This window comes from Mesoplodon densirostris, chromosome 2 (genome assembly GCF_025265405.1).
Source record: "Mesoplodon densirostris isolate mMesDen1 chromosome 2, mMesDen1 primary haplotype, whole genome shotgun sequence".
Classification (NCBI taxonomy): domain Eukaryota; kingdom Metazoa; phylum Chordata; class Mammalia; order Artiodactyla; family Ziphiidae; genus Mesoplodon; species Mesoplodon densirostris.
The window spans coordinates 45,028,322-45,046,808 of NC_082662.1; the positions used below are offsets into that span (position 1 = coordinate 45,028,322).

Consider the following 18,487-nt stretch of genomic DNA (forward strand, 5'->3'; position numbering starts at 1 on the left):
GATTGTGATTATCGGTGAATTTTTTTAAGGATGGGAGATACTACTGTATTTATATAAAATCATGAATGATCCTCTAGGCAAGTTGTTTTAGGAGAAAAGGGAGATTGATCAAAGGAAGAGAAAAGTTTTTGAGAAGGTCAGAGGGATGGGATCTATTCATCTGTTGAGGATTAGGTTTTCAACAAGGGGAAGAAAGGTGGGGAAAGACAGAGGTAGATTTTTGTATTTAGTGGTGAGAGCATTAAGAAATTTCTATATCCTTGGCTCATACTTCATATAGGAAATATAAACATTGAGAGAAGATGAAATAGGGATAGGTGATGAAGGTTTCAGAAAAGAGAATTAGTTATGTTGGAGTGGGAAAGTAAAGCCTAGTAGAAAATTGAAATTTTCATAGCCCTATGGCTTTGTATCAAACTTTCAGCCAGTTTATACTAGTCCAGTCCTGACTTCATGGGATAGGGTCAGTATTTTTCTTTGGAGACATTTTGAGCTTTTTACATTATCTTAGCAATACAAGCACTTTTGAATGGAGAAACAAGTAAAGTCCTATAGGGCCAATCTGTGTTGCCATCTGTTCATCCATTTCCGTTTATTTGTTTACTCATTGATTCATTCAGTGAGAATTATTTATTGCTTAGTGTTCTGGTTTTAACCAAAGAGATGCAAAAAAAGGTAGAAAAGTGGCCACTGTATTAAGACATACTGTTCACGTTTCTATAGATGACAAAGCTTAAGTATATGAAATAAGTAACAAAACAATTACAAAGCTGCAGATGCTTTGCAGTTGGAAGCAGATAGATGGTGATGGTGGTGCTAGTGGTGGCAAGGAGAATGAGATAGGTGATATTTATTGAGTGTTTATCATGTGCTAGACACTTTTCTAAAAGCTGCTTATATTATCCTATTTAATATATGTAACTCCTTATGAGGTAGGTAGTGTTATAATCCACATTTGACAATAGGTCTAAAATGATTAACTTGTTCAAAAATCACACAGCCAATAACTAGAGTTAAGAATCAAACTCAGATTCTTTGACTTCCAGAGTCCACACTCCAAAGCAATATGCAATGGTTTTAGGAACAAACAGAATAAGAGGGTGATGAAATTGAGGTCTGTAGTACTAGGGACACTTCTCTAGCAACACCGGGACTATGACCACAGAGTTCCTGGGCAGCCAGCTAAAAGAGAATCAGAAGGGATCTAACATTTATTTAGTACATACTCTGTATTTGTTTATTACCTAGTTTACTCTTTCTAGTAAACCTTTGTAAAAGGTGATATTATCCTTATTTTACAGTTGAAGAAACTGAGATACTATGAACCAACCAAGGTTTTTTTGGCTGTATAACTCATGCTTTTTCCCCATAGATGTAGTGGAGAGGATAAAAATTTTAAACTCGTTAGATTTTATGGCGATTTTTATGTTATTTTCTTAGCATTTCTGAGAGGAACATCTGTATTTATACCATGTTTTCAAAGCAAATTTTATACTTAATTCAAAAAGAAGGGTGAAAAATATCTGATTTGTATTTTATTAGATGGCAATTTGTTATTTTAAATGAAGTTATATATTAAATTAGTTGCAATTTACTTTTGAATAACTGGCATTACAGTAAGTTTTGTTTAGCATTTGGGAATTTTGGTGGTGAATACAGAATAACCTTTATAAGACCCTGAATTACAAGGTCTTTATAAGACCCTTAATTACATTAAGAAAACCTGTTGGCTTATAACTTCAGAGATCAATTTTCTCAAGGTTTTTTTGTCCTCTGGTGTTAAAACATAGCCACTGGTTATACTCCTTTGGAAGCAGAGAGGTAGTAATTTCTCAGACTGAAAGTGGCTTGAATTGTGGTGTTAAGAGCATTGTAATGAGCAGAAGAGATCAATATTTCTAAACAAACCTAGGTTCAGAATACTTCACAGCCATTTATTAGCTTCTTCATGATCTTGGGCACAAGGCACTTTCATTATCTGTAAAATAAAGGTGAAAACACTTAAGTTGCACAATTACATATAATAAAGATCTGTTGAATGAATGAATTATGAATATTAGAAGTAATAAATATGTTACCTACCGCTGTATATAGTGTGTTATCCCTAAATGGTTACTTATTATTTTAATTATATCTTTATGGAAACTTGACTGTGTTTCTTTATAAAGTATTGGTTTTTGTTATTGAGTGGTAGAGTTCATTATATATTCTGGATATCAGATTCCTATCAGATATCTTGATTTGCAAATATTTTCTCCCATTCCATGAGTTGCTTTTTCACTCTGTCAGTAACGCCCTTTGGTGCACCAAAGTTTTAAATCTTTTTTTTTTTTTTTGGTGGTACGTGGGCCTCTCACTGTTGTGGCCTCTCCCGTTGCAGAGCACAGGCTCCGGACGCGCAGGCTCAATGGCCATGGCTCACGGGCCCAGCCGCTCCGCGGCATGCGGGATCTTCCCGGACCGGGACACGAACCCGTGTCCCCTGCATCAGCAGGTGGACTCTCAACCACTGCGCCACCAGGGAAGCCCCAAAGTTTTAAATCTTGATGAAGTTCAACTTACCTGTTTTTTCTTTTGTTGTCTGTGCTTTTTGTGTCTCATCTAAGAAAGCACTGGCAGATCAAATGTCATAAAGCATTTCCCTATGTTTTTTCTAAGAGTTTTATAGTTTTAGCACTTACGCTTAGGTGTTTGATCCACTTCAGTTAATTTTTTTTTTTATTTTGCGGTATGCGGGCCTCTCACCGCCGCGGCCTCTCCCATTGTGGAGCACAGGCTCCGGACGCGCAGGCTCAGCGGCCATGGCTCACGGGCCCAGCCACTCCACGGCATGTGGGATCATCCCGGACCGGGGCACGAACCCGTGTCCCCTGCATTGGCAGGCAGACTCTCAACCACTGCGCCATCAGGGAAGCCCAGTTAATTTTTGTATATGGTGTAAGGTAAGAGTCTAGTTTCATTCTTTTATTCTTTTGAATGTGGATATCTAGTTTTCCCAACACCATTTTTTTTTTTAATTTGGTTGCGCTGGGTCTTAGTTGTAGCAGGTGGGCTCCTTAGTTGTGGCATGTGAACTCTTAGTTGCAACATGCATGTGAGATCTAGTTCCCTGACCAGGGATCGGACCCAGCCCCCCTACATTTGGAGTGCAGAGTCTTAATCACTGCACCACCAGGGAAGACCCTCAACACCATTTGTTGAAAAGACTTTTTTTGCCCTTGAACTGTCTTGGCACCCATGTGAAAAATCATTTGACTATCTATAGGTGTGAAACTTTATTTCTGTGTTCTCTGTTTTATTCTCTTCTTTGTATGATTATTTATGCTAATATCACACTGTTTTGATTACTGTAGCTTTGTAGTAAATTTTGAAACCATCAAATATGAATCTTCCAACTTTATTCTTTGTCAAGATTATTTTGGCTGTTTGGGATCCCTTGAGATTCCTTATGAATGAATTTAAGGATGGATTTTTCTGTTTCTGAAAAAAAAAGTCTTTGGGGCTTTGATAGGGATTGCACTGGATCTGAAGATCACTTTGGGTAATATTGACATCTTAACAATGCTAAATCTTCTGATCCACGGACATGGCATTTCTTCTTGAAATTTTTTTTGTCAATCTTCTGTTGTCTTCAGTGTACAAGTCTGTCATTTTCTGAGTTAATTTAATTCCTAAGTATTTTATTCTTCTTGATGCTATTGTAAATGGAATTGTCTTCTTTCATTTTTTGGTTTGTTCATTTTTTTTTTAACTTTTTTTTTTTTTTGCCTGCACCGCATGGCATGTGAGATCTTAGTTCCCCCACCAGGGATCAAACCCACACCCGCTGCAGTGGAAGCACAGAGTCTTAGCCACTGGACAGCCAGGGAAGTCCTTGTTCATTATTACTAAAATTTTTTTATTGAAGTATACTTAATTTATAATATTACATTAATTTCAGGTGTATAGCATAATGAATCAGTATTTTTACAGATTATACTCCATTAAAAGTTATTATAAGATAATGGCTATGATTCCCTGTGCTATACAATATATCCTTATTGCTTATCTAATTTATACATAGTAGTTTGTATCGCTTAATCTTGTACCCCTAATTTTCCCCTCCCCCTCTCCTTTTCCCCTTTGGTAAGCACTAGTTTGTTTTTTGTATCTGTTAGATCTGTTTCCATTTTGCATGTACACTCATTTGTATTATTTTTTAGGCTCCACATATAAGCAATATGATACAGTATTTGTCTTTCTCTGTCTGACTTATCTTACTTTTGGCTTGTTCATTATTAGTGCATAGAAATACAAGTGATTTTTGTGTGTTGACTTTGTATCCTGCAACCTTGCTGAATTTGCTTATTAGTTCTTACATTTTGTGTGTGTGTGTGTGTGTGTGTGTGTGTGCATGCAATCTTTAGGGTTTTGTACTTGCCATCTGTGAACAGAGATAATTTTACTTCTTAATTTCCAATTTGAATGCCTTTTATTTGGTTTCCTTGCCTATTTGCTCTGGCTAAACTTCCAAAACTGAGTTTGAATACAAGTGGCAAAAGTGCATGTTCTTGTCTTGTTCCTGTCTGAGAGGAAAAGCTTTCTGTCTTTCACTGTTGCATATGATGTTAGTTTTGGGTTTTTTATATGTGGCCCTTATTATGTTGAGGTACTTTCCTTCTATTCCAAGTTTGTTTAGTGTATTTATCATGTAAGCATGTTGAATTTTGTTGTGCTTTTTCTGTATCAGTGATCATGTGGATCTTTTTTCATTCATTTAATGTTGTGTATTACATTGACTGATTTTCCTTTGTTGAACCATCCTTGCATTCAAGGGAAAAAAATCCCACTTGGCTATAATATATAATCCTTTTTATGTGTTGCTGAATTTGGTTTGCTAGTATTTTGTTGAGGATTTTTTGCATCAGTGTTCATAACGGATATTGGTCTCTAGTTTTCTTGTAATGTATTTGTCTGGCTTTGGTATCAGTAATGCTGGCCTCATAGAGTGAGTTAGGAAATATTCCTTCCCTTTCAGTTTTTTGGAAGGGTTTAAGATTTGGTGTTCTTAAATGTCTGGTAGGAACTTCCCTGGCAGGCCAGTGGTTAAGACTCTGCGCTTCCACTGCAGGCAGCATGGGTTTGATCCCTGGTCGGGAACTAAGATCCCATATACCACACAGTGTGGCCAAAAAATAAAAAATGTTTGGTAGAATTTACCAGCGATGCCATCTGATTTGGAGCTTTTCTTTGTTAGGAGGTTTTTGATTACTGATTCAATCTGTTTGCTATAGATGTATTCAGATTTTCTATTTCTTGCTGATTCAGACTTGGTAGGTTTTGTGTTTCTAGGAATCTGTACATTTCATCTAGGTGGGTCACAATTTTTCTAAATCAAAACAGAATTAATTGAAAAACCCAGATTAGGATATTGAGTCTTAAATCAGTGCTTCCTTTGACAAAACGAATCAGAAGGTGGTTATAGGATGTCAACTAACAATGTGTCTTTGCTATATAATGCATTCATCACATTTTCAATATATAAATGGGCAAAAGAGATGTTTAAGTGGGTTAGTAAACAGTGGAGAAATATTTAAATTTATATTAAGAAGTAGAAATTAAAATTATGCCTAAATAGCAAAAAAACAGAAAATGTTGATAATACACAATGAAGGTGATGTTAAGTTGAGATCAGCATGGTTATATTCAAAAAGCTATATGTATCAATTCTTAGAGTTATTAATTCCTTTTGGGGGAAATAATTCCCAAGAACGAGATTTGTAATCAAAAAGATGGTCATTTTAGTGTTACTTTTTTTTTTTAATTTTTAAATTTTATTTAATTAATTTTTTTGGCTGTGTTGGGTCTGTGTTGCTGCATAAGGGCTTTCTCTAGTTGTGACGAGTCGGAGCTACTCTTCATTGTGGGGTGTGGTCTTCTCATTGCGGTGGCTTCTCGTTGCGGAGCATGGGCTCTAGGCATGCGGGCTTCCACGGTTGTGGCACACGGGCTTAGTTGCTCCGCGGCATGTGGAATCTTCCCAGACCAGGGATCGAACCTGTATCCCGCACATTGGCAGGCAGATTCTTATCCACTGCACCACTAGGGAAGCTCTAGTGTTACTTAAAATAGCAAATAAATTTGAAATAATTTCTGTACAAAATTGGATAGTGATGTTAAATATAATAATGTAATTTGATTCCACCATTAAAAATAATCTTTATAAGGCTGTATGGAAAATGCTTATGATGTAGGAATAAAATAAAATGCAAACTCATAGTTATACTTTGTTTTTAATTATAAAGATTATTCTTGGGCATAAAAATAAGTATATCTAAGAGGAACGTGTAAAACTGAAAATGGATCATTTCGTTTGGTGGAATTTTGGATAATTATTCTCTTTTCCTCTCTGTTTTTAATTCTTAGAGTGGTTCTTAATATTGATTCAATTAAAAACAAGTCAGGATCTATAAAATAATCTTGCCCAAAAAAGTAAAAGTCAAGTCTGATCAAATGTCTAGATTTTGCAATCAATTTTAGGAAATACAGAGTTAGAGAAACTCAGGTTAAACACCACAAGAAGGCAATCAATGAAATCCAGATTGTGGGAAAGTACAGGACAAATGACTCAATTTCTTCAATAAAATCTTTGTTTGTTTTTAAACCACTGTACCATACACTATTTTAAAATTTTTAAAAATCTCTTTAATTATTATTAGTTTTTTTTTGGCCATGTGGCTTGTGGGATCTCAGTTCCCTGACCAGGGATTGAACATGGGCCACAGCAGTGAAAGCCCAGAATCCTAACCACTAGGCTACCAGAGAACTCGCTTCAGTAAAATATTTTTGAAGGAGAACCTATATATTAAAAGAGACTTGAGACAAATTCCCAGTCATAAAGTGTGGACCTTATTTGATTCTTGATTCAAGTATAACATTAAAAAACTAAATAAAATTAAAAATTTAAATATATTCATAAAAGCTTAATAAAAACACTATATTAAAAATATAAGACTCATACAGCATTGAATGCATATATTAGAAAACAAAGATCTAAAGTCAATTATCTAAGTGTCCACCTTAATAAACTAGAAAAAGAAGAGCAAATTAAATCCAAAGTAATCAGAAGAAAAGAAATATTAAAAATTAGAGTAGAAATCAATGAAATTGAAAACAGGAAGTCAGTAGAGAAAAATCAGGGAAACCAAAAGCTGGTCTTTGAAAAGAGCAATAAAATTGATAAGCCTCTAGACAGGCTCATTAAGAAAAAGAAGAGTGGACATAAGTTACTAATATCAGAAATGAAAGAAGGAACATCATTACACATTCCATTAAAAGGGTAATAGAGGAATACTATGCACAACTCTATATCCACAAAATTGGTAACTCAGAAGAAAGGGACCAATCCCTTGAAAGACACAATTTGCCAAAACTCATACAAGATGCAGTAGACAATGTGAATAGGCTTACGTCTATTAAAGAAATTGGGTCAGTAATTAATAACCTTGCAAATCAGAAAGCACCAAGCCCAGGTGGGTTCACTGCTGAATCCAAACATTTGAGGAAGAAATTATACCACTCCTCCATAATCTCTTTTAGAGGATAGAACCAGAGGGAATACTTCCACACTCATTCTGTGAAGCCGGCATTCCTCTAATAACAAAACTAGACAGAGACATTACAAGAAAACTATGGACCAATATCTTTCATGAACATAGATGCAAAAATCCTCGACAAAATATTAGCAAATTGAATCCAACAGTGTATAAAAATAATCATATACCATGACCAAGTGGGATTTATCCTAGTTATGCAAGGCTAGTTTAACATTAGGAAATTAATTAATTTTAATCCATCACATCAATAGGCTAAAGAAGAAAAATCATATGATCATCAACAGATGCAGGCAAAACCATTTGACAGAATGTAACACCCATTCATTATAAAAACTCTTAGTAGATAAGGAAGAGAGAGGAACTTCCTCAACATGATAAAGAACATCTACAAAAAACTGACAGCTGATATACTAAATAGTGAGAAACTTGAAGCATTCCCACTAAGATCAGGAATGGGGCAAGATGTGCCCTCTCACCACTGCTTTTCAACATTCGTACTGGAAGTCCTAGTTCAGGCAATAAGACAGGAAAAGAAAATAAAAGGTATACAGATTGGGAAGAAAGAAATAAACCCGTGTCTTTGTTCACAGATAGCATAATCATTTATGTAGAAAATCTGAAAACATTCACAAAAAAACCGCTCCTGGAACCAATAAGTGATTACAGCAAGGGTGCCAGGTAATAAGGTTAATATGCAAAAGTCAATTGCTTTCCTGTATACCAGCAATGAATAAGTAGAAATTGAAATTAAAAACCAATATCATTGATGTTAGCACCCCCAAGACTAAATACTTAGGTATAAATCTAACAAAATATGTTGTATGTACAAGATATATGTAAGGAAAACTACAGAACTCTCATGAGAGATACTCCATGTTCATGGATTGGAATACGCAATATTGTCAAGATGTCAGTTCTATAGATTGATCTGTAGATTCAGTGCAATCCCAACCAAAATTCCAGCAAGTTATTTAGTGTATATCCACAAACTGAATCTAATGTTTTTATATAGAGACTAAAAATCCAGTAGAGGCAACACAGTATTGAAGAAGAATAAAGTTGGAAGACTGGCACCACCAGACTTCAAGACTTACTATAATGCTGTAGTAAGCAAGACAGTTTGGCATTGGCAAAAGAATAGACAGACAGATCAATGGAACAGAAGAGAGATCCCAGGAAAAGGCCCACAGAAATATAGTTGACTTATCTTTGACAAAGGAACAGAGGCAATACAATGGGCAAACTGGGCATCTGCATGCAACAGATTGAGTCTAGATGCAGATCTTACACATTACACAAAAATTTACTCAAAATAGATCACAGACCTAAATGTAAAATGCAAAAATATAAGACTCCTAGAAGATAATGTAGGAGAAAATCTGGATGACCTTGGATTTGGTGATGAATTTTTAGATGCCAAAAGCTCAATCCATGATAAGAATAGATAAGCTCTTCATTAAAATTAAAAACTTCTGTGAAATAACTTGTGAAGAGGATGAAAAGACAAACCAAAGACTGGGAAAAAATATTTGCAAAAGACATTTCCAATAAAGGAATGTTATCCAAAATATACAGAGAACTCAATAAGAAAACAAGCAACTCAATTTAAAAATGGGCCAGAGACCTTGACACCCCATGAAAGAAGATATACGATGGCAAATAAGCATATGAATAGTTGCCCACATCATACGTCGTAAGAGTAATGCAAATTAAGACAACAATGAGGTACTACTACACACTTATTAGAATGGTCAAAATCCAGAATGCTGACATCACCAAATGATGGTGAAGTTGTGGAGCGACAGGAACTCTCATTTATTGCTGGTGGGAATGCAAAATGGTACAGCCACTTTGGAAGACAGTTTGGCAGTTTCTTACAAAGAGAAACATAGGCTTACCATACAGTCTGGCAATCATGCTCCTAGGTATTTATATAAATGAGTTGAAAACTTACATGTTCACACAAAAACCTGTACATGAATGTTTATAGCAGCTTTATTCACAATTGCCAACATTTGAAAGCAACCAAGATGTCCTTCAGGAGGAGAATGGATAAACTGTGGTACATCCAGAAAAAGGAATATTCAGTGCTAAAAAGAAATGAGCTTATCAAGCCTTAAAAAGAAATGGAGGAATCTTAAATGCATATTATTAAGTGAAAGAAGGCAGTCCGAAAGGGCTATATACTATATGATTCCAACTATATTACATTCTGGAAAAGGCAAAACTATGGAGACAAAAAGATTGGTGATTTACAGGGGTTAGTGGAGAGGGAAGGATAAATAGGCAGAGCACGGATATTTAGGGGAGTGAAAGTACTCTGTATGATACTATAATGGTGCATAAATGTCATTATACATTTATCCAAACCCATAGAATGTATAAGACCAAGAGTAAACCCTCATGTAACTATGGACTTTAGGTGATAATGATGTATCAGTGTAGACTGATTATAAAAAAATGTACTATTCTGGTGGGGGATGCTGATAATGGCAGAGGCTAGGCACGTAGCTGGGGTAGCGGGTATATGGAAAATCTCTGTACCTTCTGCTTAATTTTGCTGTGAACCCCAAACTGCTCTAAAAAATAAAGTCTATTAAAAAATATATATGTGACTTTTTAAAATGTTGATACTGCTTGGATATTTGATATTAAGAAATTGTTCATTTTTAAGGTGTGTGGTTTTGTTATGTTAAAATAGTCCCTATGTTTCAGAGATTATATATTGAAATATTTAGAGATTAAATGATACCTGAAATGTATTTCAAAATGATTAAATGGGGGAGAAGTGGGTGAGGATTGGCTTTGATAACGGTCTCACCTGGGTCATGGGCACTTGGGCGTTTGTTATGCTGTTACATATGCTTTTATATGATTGAAAATTTCTCTAATAAAAATTTTTTAAAATCAAGAATGACCAGAGTATGGTTACAAAAATAGGGATATGTTTTAATTGCTTGCCTTTTTACAAATTAGCACTTTTAACCCACATATTACTCTTATAATGCATTATAAGTGTGTTATTTACAAGGTAATAACAGGATATATAAAAAATTAATTCAGAGTATAGTAAAGGATATGAATCTGATAACTTCATACAAGTTTAAGGTTTTATGTTGAATCTTATTTTCTTACAACTCTTTCTGTTTATATAGCCTCACTTGGAAATAAAGTTTAAAGGTTTAGTCAGGGACCCTTTGTAGCCAGATACACTCTTTTTGCCTCTCACTGTTGTGGCCTCTCCTGTTGCGGAGCACAGGCTCCGGACGCGCAGGCTCAGCGGCCATGGCTCACGGGCCCAGCCGCTCCGCGGCACGTGGGATCTTCCCGGACCGGGGCACGAACCTGTGTCCCCTGCATCGGCAGGCAGACTCTCAACCACTGCGCCACCAGGGAAGCCCCAGATACACTCTTAAAATGACTCTGATAATTATTGTTTTCAATTAATAACAGCAAAGTTGCAGCAGGTGTTTAGACAGAAGCAGGGTTCGAATCTGATTGACCTGCTTTAGTTCTTATTACATTGATTTTGGTATTTGTTAATATGCAAGGGTAAAGTACCCTTTTGCACTTAAGAATTTTTCCAAGTTATTACTGTCACTGGTCTTTGTGAGTGGCTGGATATTGGTCAGTCACAAGCACTTTCCTCTCCTGGTTTTTGTTCTTGCAAGGCAGTTATTTTTGTCATAATTACAGGGCTTTTTGAAGACTTGGGACATCATTCTTTCTCCTTTCTAATTTGGAAAGAAATAAGTGAGCATTTGATGATTTGAATTTTCAAGGATTGCAATGGAGTGTTATTCACACTGTAAAGGGGTATAAATAGGCACAAAAAAAGGTACTGAATATGAAGTTTATTCATAAATTTTGCAGTAGGGTTTGTTATGTGGAAAGCCATGAGTGGGAAATTTTAAAAGGAAAGGGATGTAAGGGCACCATCGTATATTTAGTACCTATAATGTGCTACATTTTACATGGGTTATCTCATTTAATCTTCGTAAAAACCTTACATGGAGGATATTAATATTTCAGTTTTACATATGAGGAAAAACTGAGGCTCAGAGATTTTAAATTATTCCCATAAAATTATTTGGCTAGTGAATGATAAAGTTGAGATTGGAACCCAGAAGTGCCACATTAAAGAAAATTACACACAAATGGAACATTTTAACCAATATTTCGCTGGAACATTATATAGCATATGTATTATATATCATCATAATTTGTCTCTTTACAGTTAGTTGGATCATACAGATCCTGTCATTTAAGGTCATTCATAACCATTTGGCCTATAAAACTTGAGGTCACTGTTATTAATAAACTGCTTAAAATGTGTTTGTCATTGTTGAAGTTGTGAATTTGAGCATGTATGATATAGCCCTTCCTTGATAAGTGCACATTAATGTTTGTTTCTCCATTCATATATTCGTTTGTGCAATCATTTTACTAATCCAGGAAGCAATAAGCATTTATCAAGTACCTATGTTATTTCAGGCACTGTGATACCAGTATTAACAATACTTTCATTCATTGTTCCATGGAGTTTACATTCTAGTTTGGGAAAATGGAGAATAAGTTAAATAAATGCAATAGATTGTGTTAGTTATGGTAATGAAGGTATATGGTCTGATACTTCAGCAGTATAAGAAGTTCACATGTACAAATATATAATTCTCTTTATTTCTAGAACTGACTTTACTCATCTGAGCCTATAGCTCAGAGAACTAGAGAAGATACTTAGATGATGTTCAGAATGTGGTGGGTTATTTCTGGTGGTCATAATGACTAGGATCACTAATGGCATTTAGTAATCTGGGACGAGGACTGGTAAATGTCCTGTGTTAAACAGGACAATGCTGCCCAGTGAAGAATTGACCCACCCAAAATGTCAAGACTGCCTTTGTTGAGAAACACTGACTGACCTGGCTCATGGCAGACAACTTCACCTTGGTCTTCTAGGCAAATTCAATATTATCCAGTAATTTAAAATCCAGGATTATTAACCCTTTCTCAGTTGGTTCATATCTCTTAGATTCTGTCCATCTTTTCCATGGTACTAATTCTAATGACCTGAGGGTCTTATTACATCATAATCTTCGTCTTTTTGAGAATGAGGGTCAGTGTTTCCAGGTCTCTCTTTCATTTTATATTGTAGTACACTATCTATTGATATGTCAGTCATAGGCACTGTCCAGTAGTTTTGTGCTGTTATGTTACACTCAATTTCATGTAGTTCTGTGGCATGGGTAATCCCACAGAAATGTATACCTTTGCCTGTCTGCCATTTCTTTGCCATTCCAGGTAGTCCCTTGGCAAGTTATCCACTTTTCTAACTACTGTGTCTTTCTCTAAGCCCATTGGAAACGTAAAGGATTCCCTCAACACTGTTCATAAGCCTGTGGGATATTGGCAAGGATGGGTATTCTTGGTTCCTTCTGTTTAACTGCATTATGCTGCACCCTAGCTCGTGCTTTTAAAAATATATCTTTGTTTTTTGGGTTTTTTTCATTTTTTGAGGTTATTTTCCCAAAGCACGAGTCCTCTACTTCTGAAAGTTCACAACTGTGCTAGTTTGCTAGGGCTGCTGCAACAAAATACCACTAACTGGGTGGCTTAAACAAAGGGAATTTATTGTGTCACAATTCCAGAGGCTAGAAGGCTGAGATGGATGTGGTGATAGGGTTGGTTCCTTCTGAGGACTGTGAGGAAGAGATCTGTTCCGTGTCTCTCTCCTTGGTTTATAGATGGTTGTCTTTATGTTCACATGGTATCCTGCCTGTAAGCATGCTGTGTCCAAATTGCCCCTTTTATAAGTTCACCAGTCCTCGTGGATTAGGATCCCACTCTAATGACTTCATCTTAACTTGTATATCTCTGTAGAGGCCCTATCGCCAAATGATGTCATATTCTGAAGTAATAGGCATTAAGACTTCTTATGTATTTGGGGGAGATACAATTCAACCCATGGCACCAATTAATATTCTTTTTTCCTCTATTTTTTTTTAATACAGAAGAAGCTCTACTCAAAGTTAAAAGATCCCAATCCAACACCTAAAAAATTTATGTAAAGTAAAAGGAGAGAAAGAAAAAGGCCCTATTTCCATCCAACTCTCATCTCCAACTTGACTGTTACTTTTCCATGTCAGTCAGTACATATAGACTATCTCATTTTTTTTTTTTTTTTTTTGCGGTACGCGGGCCTCTCACTGCCGTGGCCTCTCCCGTTGCGGAGCACAGGCTCCGGACGCGCAGGCTCAGCGGCCATGGCCCACGGACCCAGCCACTCCGTGGCACGTGGGATCTTCCCAGGCGGGGGCACGAACCCGTGTCCCCTGCATCGGCAGGCGGACTCCCAACCACTGCGCCACCAGAGAAGCCTATTTCATTTTTTAAATTTATTTATTTTTTAAATTTATTTTTGGCTGTGTTGGGTCTTCGTTGCTGTGCGCCGGCTTTCTCTAGTTGTGGTGAGCGGGGGCTACTCTTCGTTGTGGTGCGCGGGCTTCTCATTGCAGTGGCTTCTCTTGTTGCATAGCACAGGCTCTAGGCGCATGGGCTTCAGTAGTTGTGGCTCGTGGGCTCTAGAGTGCAGGCTCAGTAGTGTGGCACACAGGCTTAGTTGCTCCGTGGCGTGTGGGATCTTCCCCGACTAGGGCTCGAACCTGTGTCCCCTGCATTGGCAGGCAGATTCTTAACCACTGCACCACCAGTGAAGCCCCTATCTCATTCTTTTTAACAGCATGAATTGCATTAGGTTTTATGGTTATACTGCAGTTTAACCATTCCTCTTATTCCTGATGAACATTTGGGTTGTTTTCAACTTTCAGCTATTACAAAGTATACAGAGATAATTCTTGTATACATCTCTTTGCATATGTGGGTTTTTTGGTAGGATAAATTTTTTAAATTGCATGTACTGAGTCAAAGGAAATGAACATTTAAAATTTTTAAAGATATTGTTAAATTAGCCTACCAATTTATGCTACCATCAGCAGGGTATGGGAGAAAGTTCCTCTTTTCTCTAAGCCCTCTCCACCACTGAACGATGTCAGTTTTAAAAAAAAACCAAAAATACTTTGCCTGTACCATAAATAAGAATATCTCATTCTTTAATTTTTATTTTGTCGCTAGTGATACTTAGTATCTCTTTATTTATTGGCTATTTTATTTAATTTTCTGTGAATTTATCTCTGTGAGTTCTCTGCCTGTTTTTCCTTGGAGGTATTTGTACTTTTCTTATTACTTTACTGAAGCTCTTTATATGTTATGGATATTAGCCCTTTGTCCATTATATATAACACAAATATTTTATCCAGTGTGATATTTTATTTTTTTATGCTATTGTAAATGGAATTGTTTTTGTAATTTCCTTTTTAGATTGTTCATTATTAGTATGTATAGAAATACAACTGATTTTTGTTTATTGACTTTGTATCCTGCAACTTTGCTGAATTCATTTATTAGTTCTAACAGATTTTTTGTTGAATCTTTAGGGTTTTCCACATACAAGATCACATAATCTGCAAACAGAGATAATTTTACTTCTTCCTTTCCAATTCGAATGCCTTTTACTATTATTTTTTTTCTTGCCTAATTACTCTGACTAGAATTTCCAGCACCATGTTGAATAGAAGAGGTGAAGGCAGGCATCCTTGCCTTGTTCCTGATCTCAGAGGAAAAGCTTTCAATATTTTACCTTTGAGTATGATGTTTGCTGTGAGTTTTTCATATGTGGCTTTTACTATGATGTGGTAGTGTCCTTCTACTCTAGTTTTTTTTATTGTTTTTATTATGAAAGAGTGCATTTTGTCAAATACTTTTTCTGCATCAATTGATACGATCACATGTTTTTTCCCCTTCATCCTGTTAATGTGTATTATATTGATTTTTTTCTTTTTTTTAATTTATTTATTTTACTTGTTTATCTTTGGCTATGTTGGGTCTTCATTGCTGCACGCGGGCTTTCTCCAGCTGCGGCGAGCAGGGGCCACTCTCTGTTGAGGTGCTCAGGCTTCCCATTACAGTGGCCTCTCCTGTTGCAGAGCACAGGCTCTAGGCACATGGACCTCAGTAGTTGTGGCACACGGGCTCAACAGTTGTGGCTCACGGGCTCTAGAGTGTAGGCTCAGTAGTTGTGGCACACGGGCTTAGTTGCTCCGTGGCATGTGGCATCTTCCCAGACCAAGGATCAAACCTGTGTCCCCTGCATTGGTAGGTGGATTCCCAACTACTGTGCCACCAGGGAAGCCCTCTATTGATTTTTTATGTTGAACCATCCCAAATTTATTCTTGCTCCCCTCTATTTTTCCCCCATGTTGCAGCCATGCAGATATGATCATGTCTTTTTCTTTGATTAAAACATTTAAGTAATTTCCCATTGCTCTGTTAAAAAGACCAAAACTGTTAATACAACCTAGAGAACCTTTGCTTGGTCTGGCCTCATCTTATTCCATGCATCCCTTAACTCTCAGGGTCTCTAGCCACATTAACCCTTTTTAGTTTCTTGAAAGAGCCATGTTCTAACCCTAATGGCACCCTGGCACATGGTATTTCTTCTGCTTACTCTTGTCTCTCTTCCTGGTACCATTTTATGCATAGAAAACTTTTACCCATGCTTCAGATTTTATCTCTGTCATTTCCTAAATAAAATCTTCCCCGACCCTGCCAATCTAGGTAAAGCCTAGATTACATGATCTTATTTTACCATGTACTTCTTTTGAAGCAAGTAATTTTACACTCACTTGTGTTATTATTTGATTTTAGATTGTAACCTCTGTGGACTGTAAATTCCACAAAAGCAAGGACCATATCTGTTTTGTTCACTGCTACACCCAATAGGGTAGCCCAGTGCCCAGTACATAATCAGAGCTCAAATATTTGTGGAATAAATGAGTGAATGAAGGCTTCTTGGTTTTACGTCTTGATTAGAAAGGTTATTGAAGGATTTCAATATTAACAATTCAATTTAATTTTTAGGAAGTTCTATCATTTGGTATTTGTGCGAAAGATGAATTGGAAAGACACATCTGAAGGTTAGGAGGACAGATAATAGATTTTGATGATCTCCTAGGCCTCATATAATAAAGGCTTGAATAAAGGCAGCAGCATAGGATGGAGAGGAAGAGGTGGGATTTGGGGAGAACCATTTAAGAGAGAGAACAACAGGACTTAGTGACTGGATGTGGTCATAGTGATGGAGAAGGAAAAGTCATAGTCTCAAAATGATACATGAATAGTATGAGACACTATTACATAGTGGTTAAGAACAGAGCCTTTGGAGACTTTTTATGTAACTTACTAGCTGTATGACAGAGCAGTTTTACTTCACATTTGTTTATTTAACTCTTAATTATAAATGAATGCCTTCATAGAATTTATGAGGTTGAATGAGATAATACATGTATGTAAAGTGCCTAGTATTCACACAGTTTGCTGTGAACTTGAGCAAGTCTTTTAACCATCCAAATTTAGTTTCCTCTGATAGAAAATAAGGATAATATATCCCCTGTTCTCCCTGTATCACAGAGTTACTTTGAAAATGTGAAGCCTCTGAAAAATGTAAATTGGTAGTCATGTCAGCTAGGTATATTAATTACATCTAGTAGAAGAAGAGATGATTGCTCTCACTTTGTCTTTAATAGGACCTCATCTCTTGTTGCATCTTTGTAAGGTATAGGATACTTACTGTCCATAAAAACTGGATTAGTAAAATTTACACTACTGGGAACACCTTTCTGCCTGTATGGAGCTCTCTGTGATAAGGGACTAATGAGTTCTCAAGAAGATAAATCTTAACAGGGAGCTAAGGAGATCCTTGTTACCTGGTATGGAAGGGAGAAGAAAGTAAGATTGTCGGGAACTGACCCTGGAGAGTGGAAATAAGGTGCTGGAAATTGGCATGGCCAATTTTTGGTTGTCTGCTCTGATTCCCTGTAGCTGGGGCTGTGCATATTTTTATGATTGAGTTGTGTATTTTGATCTTTCCTGGCCTTCATAGCAAACCAGTGAAAGCAGATGGTATGATTATTATTCTGCACATAAGGACAGTAAAAAAAACAGAAGTTAAAGCCCAGAATTCCCAGTCTTTGTTTATTTCCCCTGCTGTATTGCCTCTTCAAACAGAAATAGCAGATGTTACTATTCTAAACTCCCATGTTATGTGATATTTTGTACAGGAATTTTGCCTAAGGGCAGCTTAGATTTTTTTCCCCTGCTATGTATTTGGTGTGTAATCTTGGCTGAGATTTTTGTTCGCAGCCAGCAATTTCACTTTCCTTATTTTTGACAGACATGTTAATCTCTTTCTTGCTTTTGAATTGGGTCTTGCACCCAGCTTCCTCAATTGCATTTTCCTTTGAGGTTTTTAATGTTGTATTAGTGCGGTTCCCTGTCACTCAGTGTTGGTCAGTATTGGTTTACTTCCTTTATACTGTGATCCTAAGTAAATTTAGTATATTCTTTTTCCTGCAGGTTTTCTGTGCTTCCTGCTGTAGCTTGAAATGTAAACTGTTATACATGGATAGAAAGGAAGCTAGAGTATGTGTAATCTGCCATTCAGTGCTAATGAATGGTAAGTATTAAAACAGGTTGAATTCACAGTTATTGAGACAGAACAAGAGAATTCCAATGAAGAGACTACTGTTTTTTCCTTCCTTGCTCTACAAGTTGCTCACCTTCTCAAATGTCATAACTTTACCTGAAAAATTTAAAAATACCTTAGCATTTCAGAATTCCTGTGCCTAATTTAATGAATAAATGCTAAAGTCAGGTAAGTTTTGCAGGAAGAAAGGAAATTCTTGTGGAAATCTGGTGCTCTGGCTGTTAATGTTCCTGTGAAATGACTGGACTGGGAGTGGGGAGGGGGCTATTGACCACTGAGGTGATGAAATATT

The 18,487-nt window shown here is 36.5% G+C and overlaps 1 protein-coding gene across 1 annotated transcript in view; it reads left to right on the forward strand.

Moving 5' to 3' along the window:
- ZFYVE9 (zinc finger FYVE-type containing 9) overlaps positions 1-18,487 on the forward strand; it is a 192,808-nt gene that overhangs the window by 89,766 nt on the left and 84,555 nt on the right. Inside the window, exon 5 of the mRNA XM_060089797.1 lies at positions 18,066-18,165. Coding sequence (XP_059945780.1) covers positions 18,066-18,165 — 100 coding nt within the window. The remainder of the gene's footprint in view (positions 1-18,065; positions 18,166-18,487) is intronic.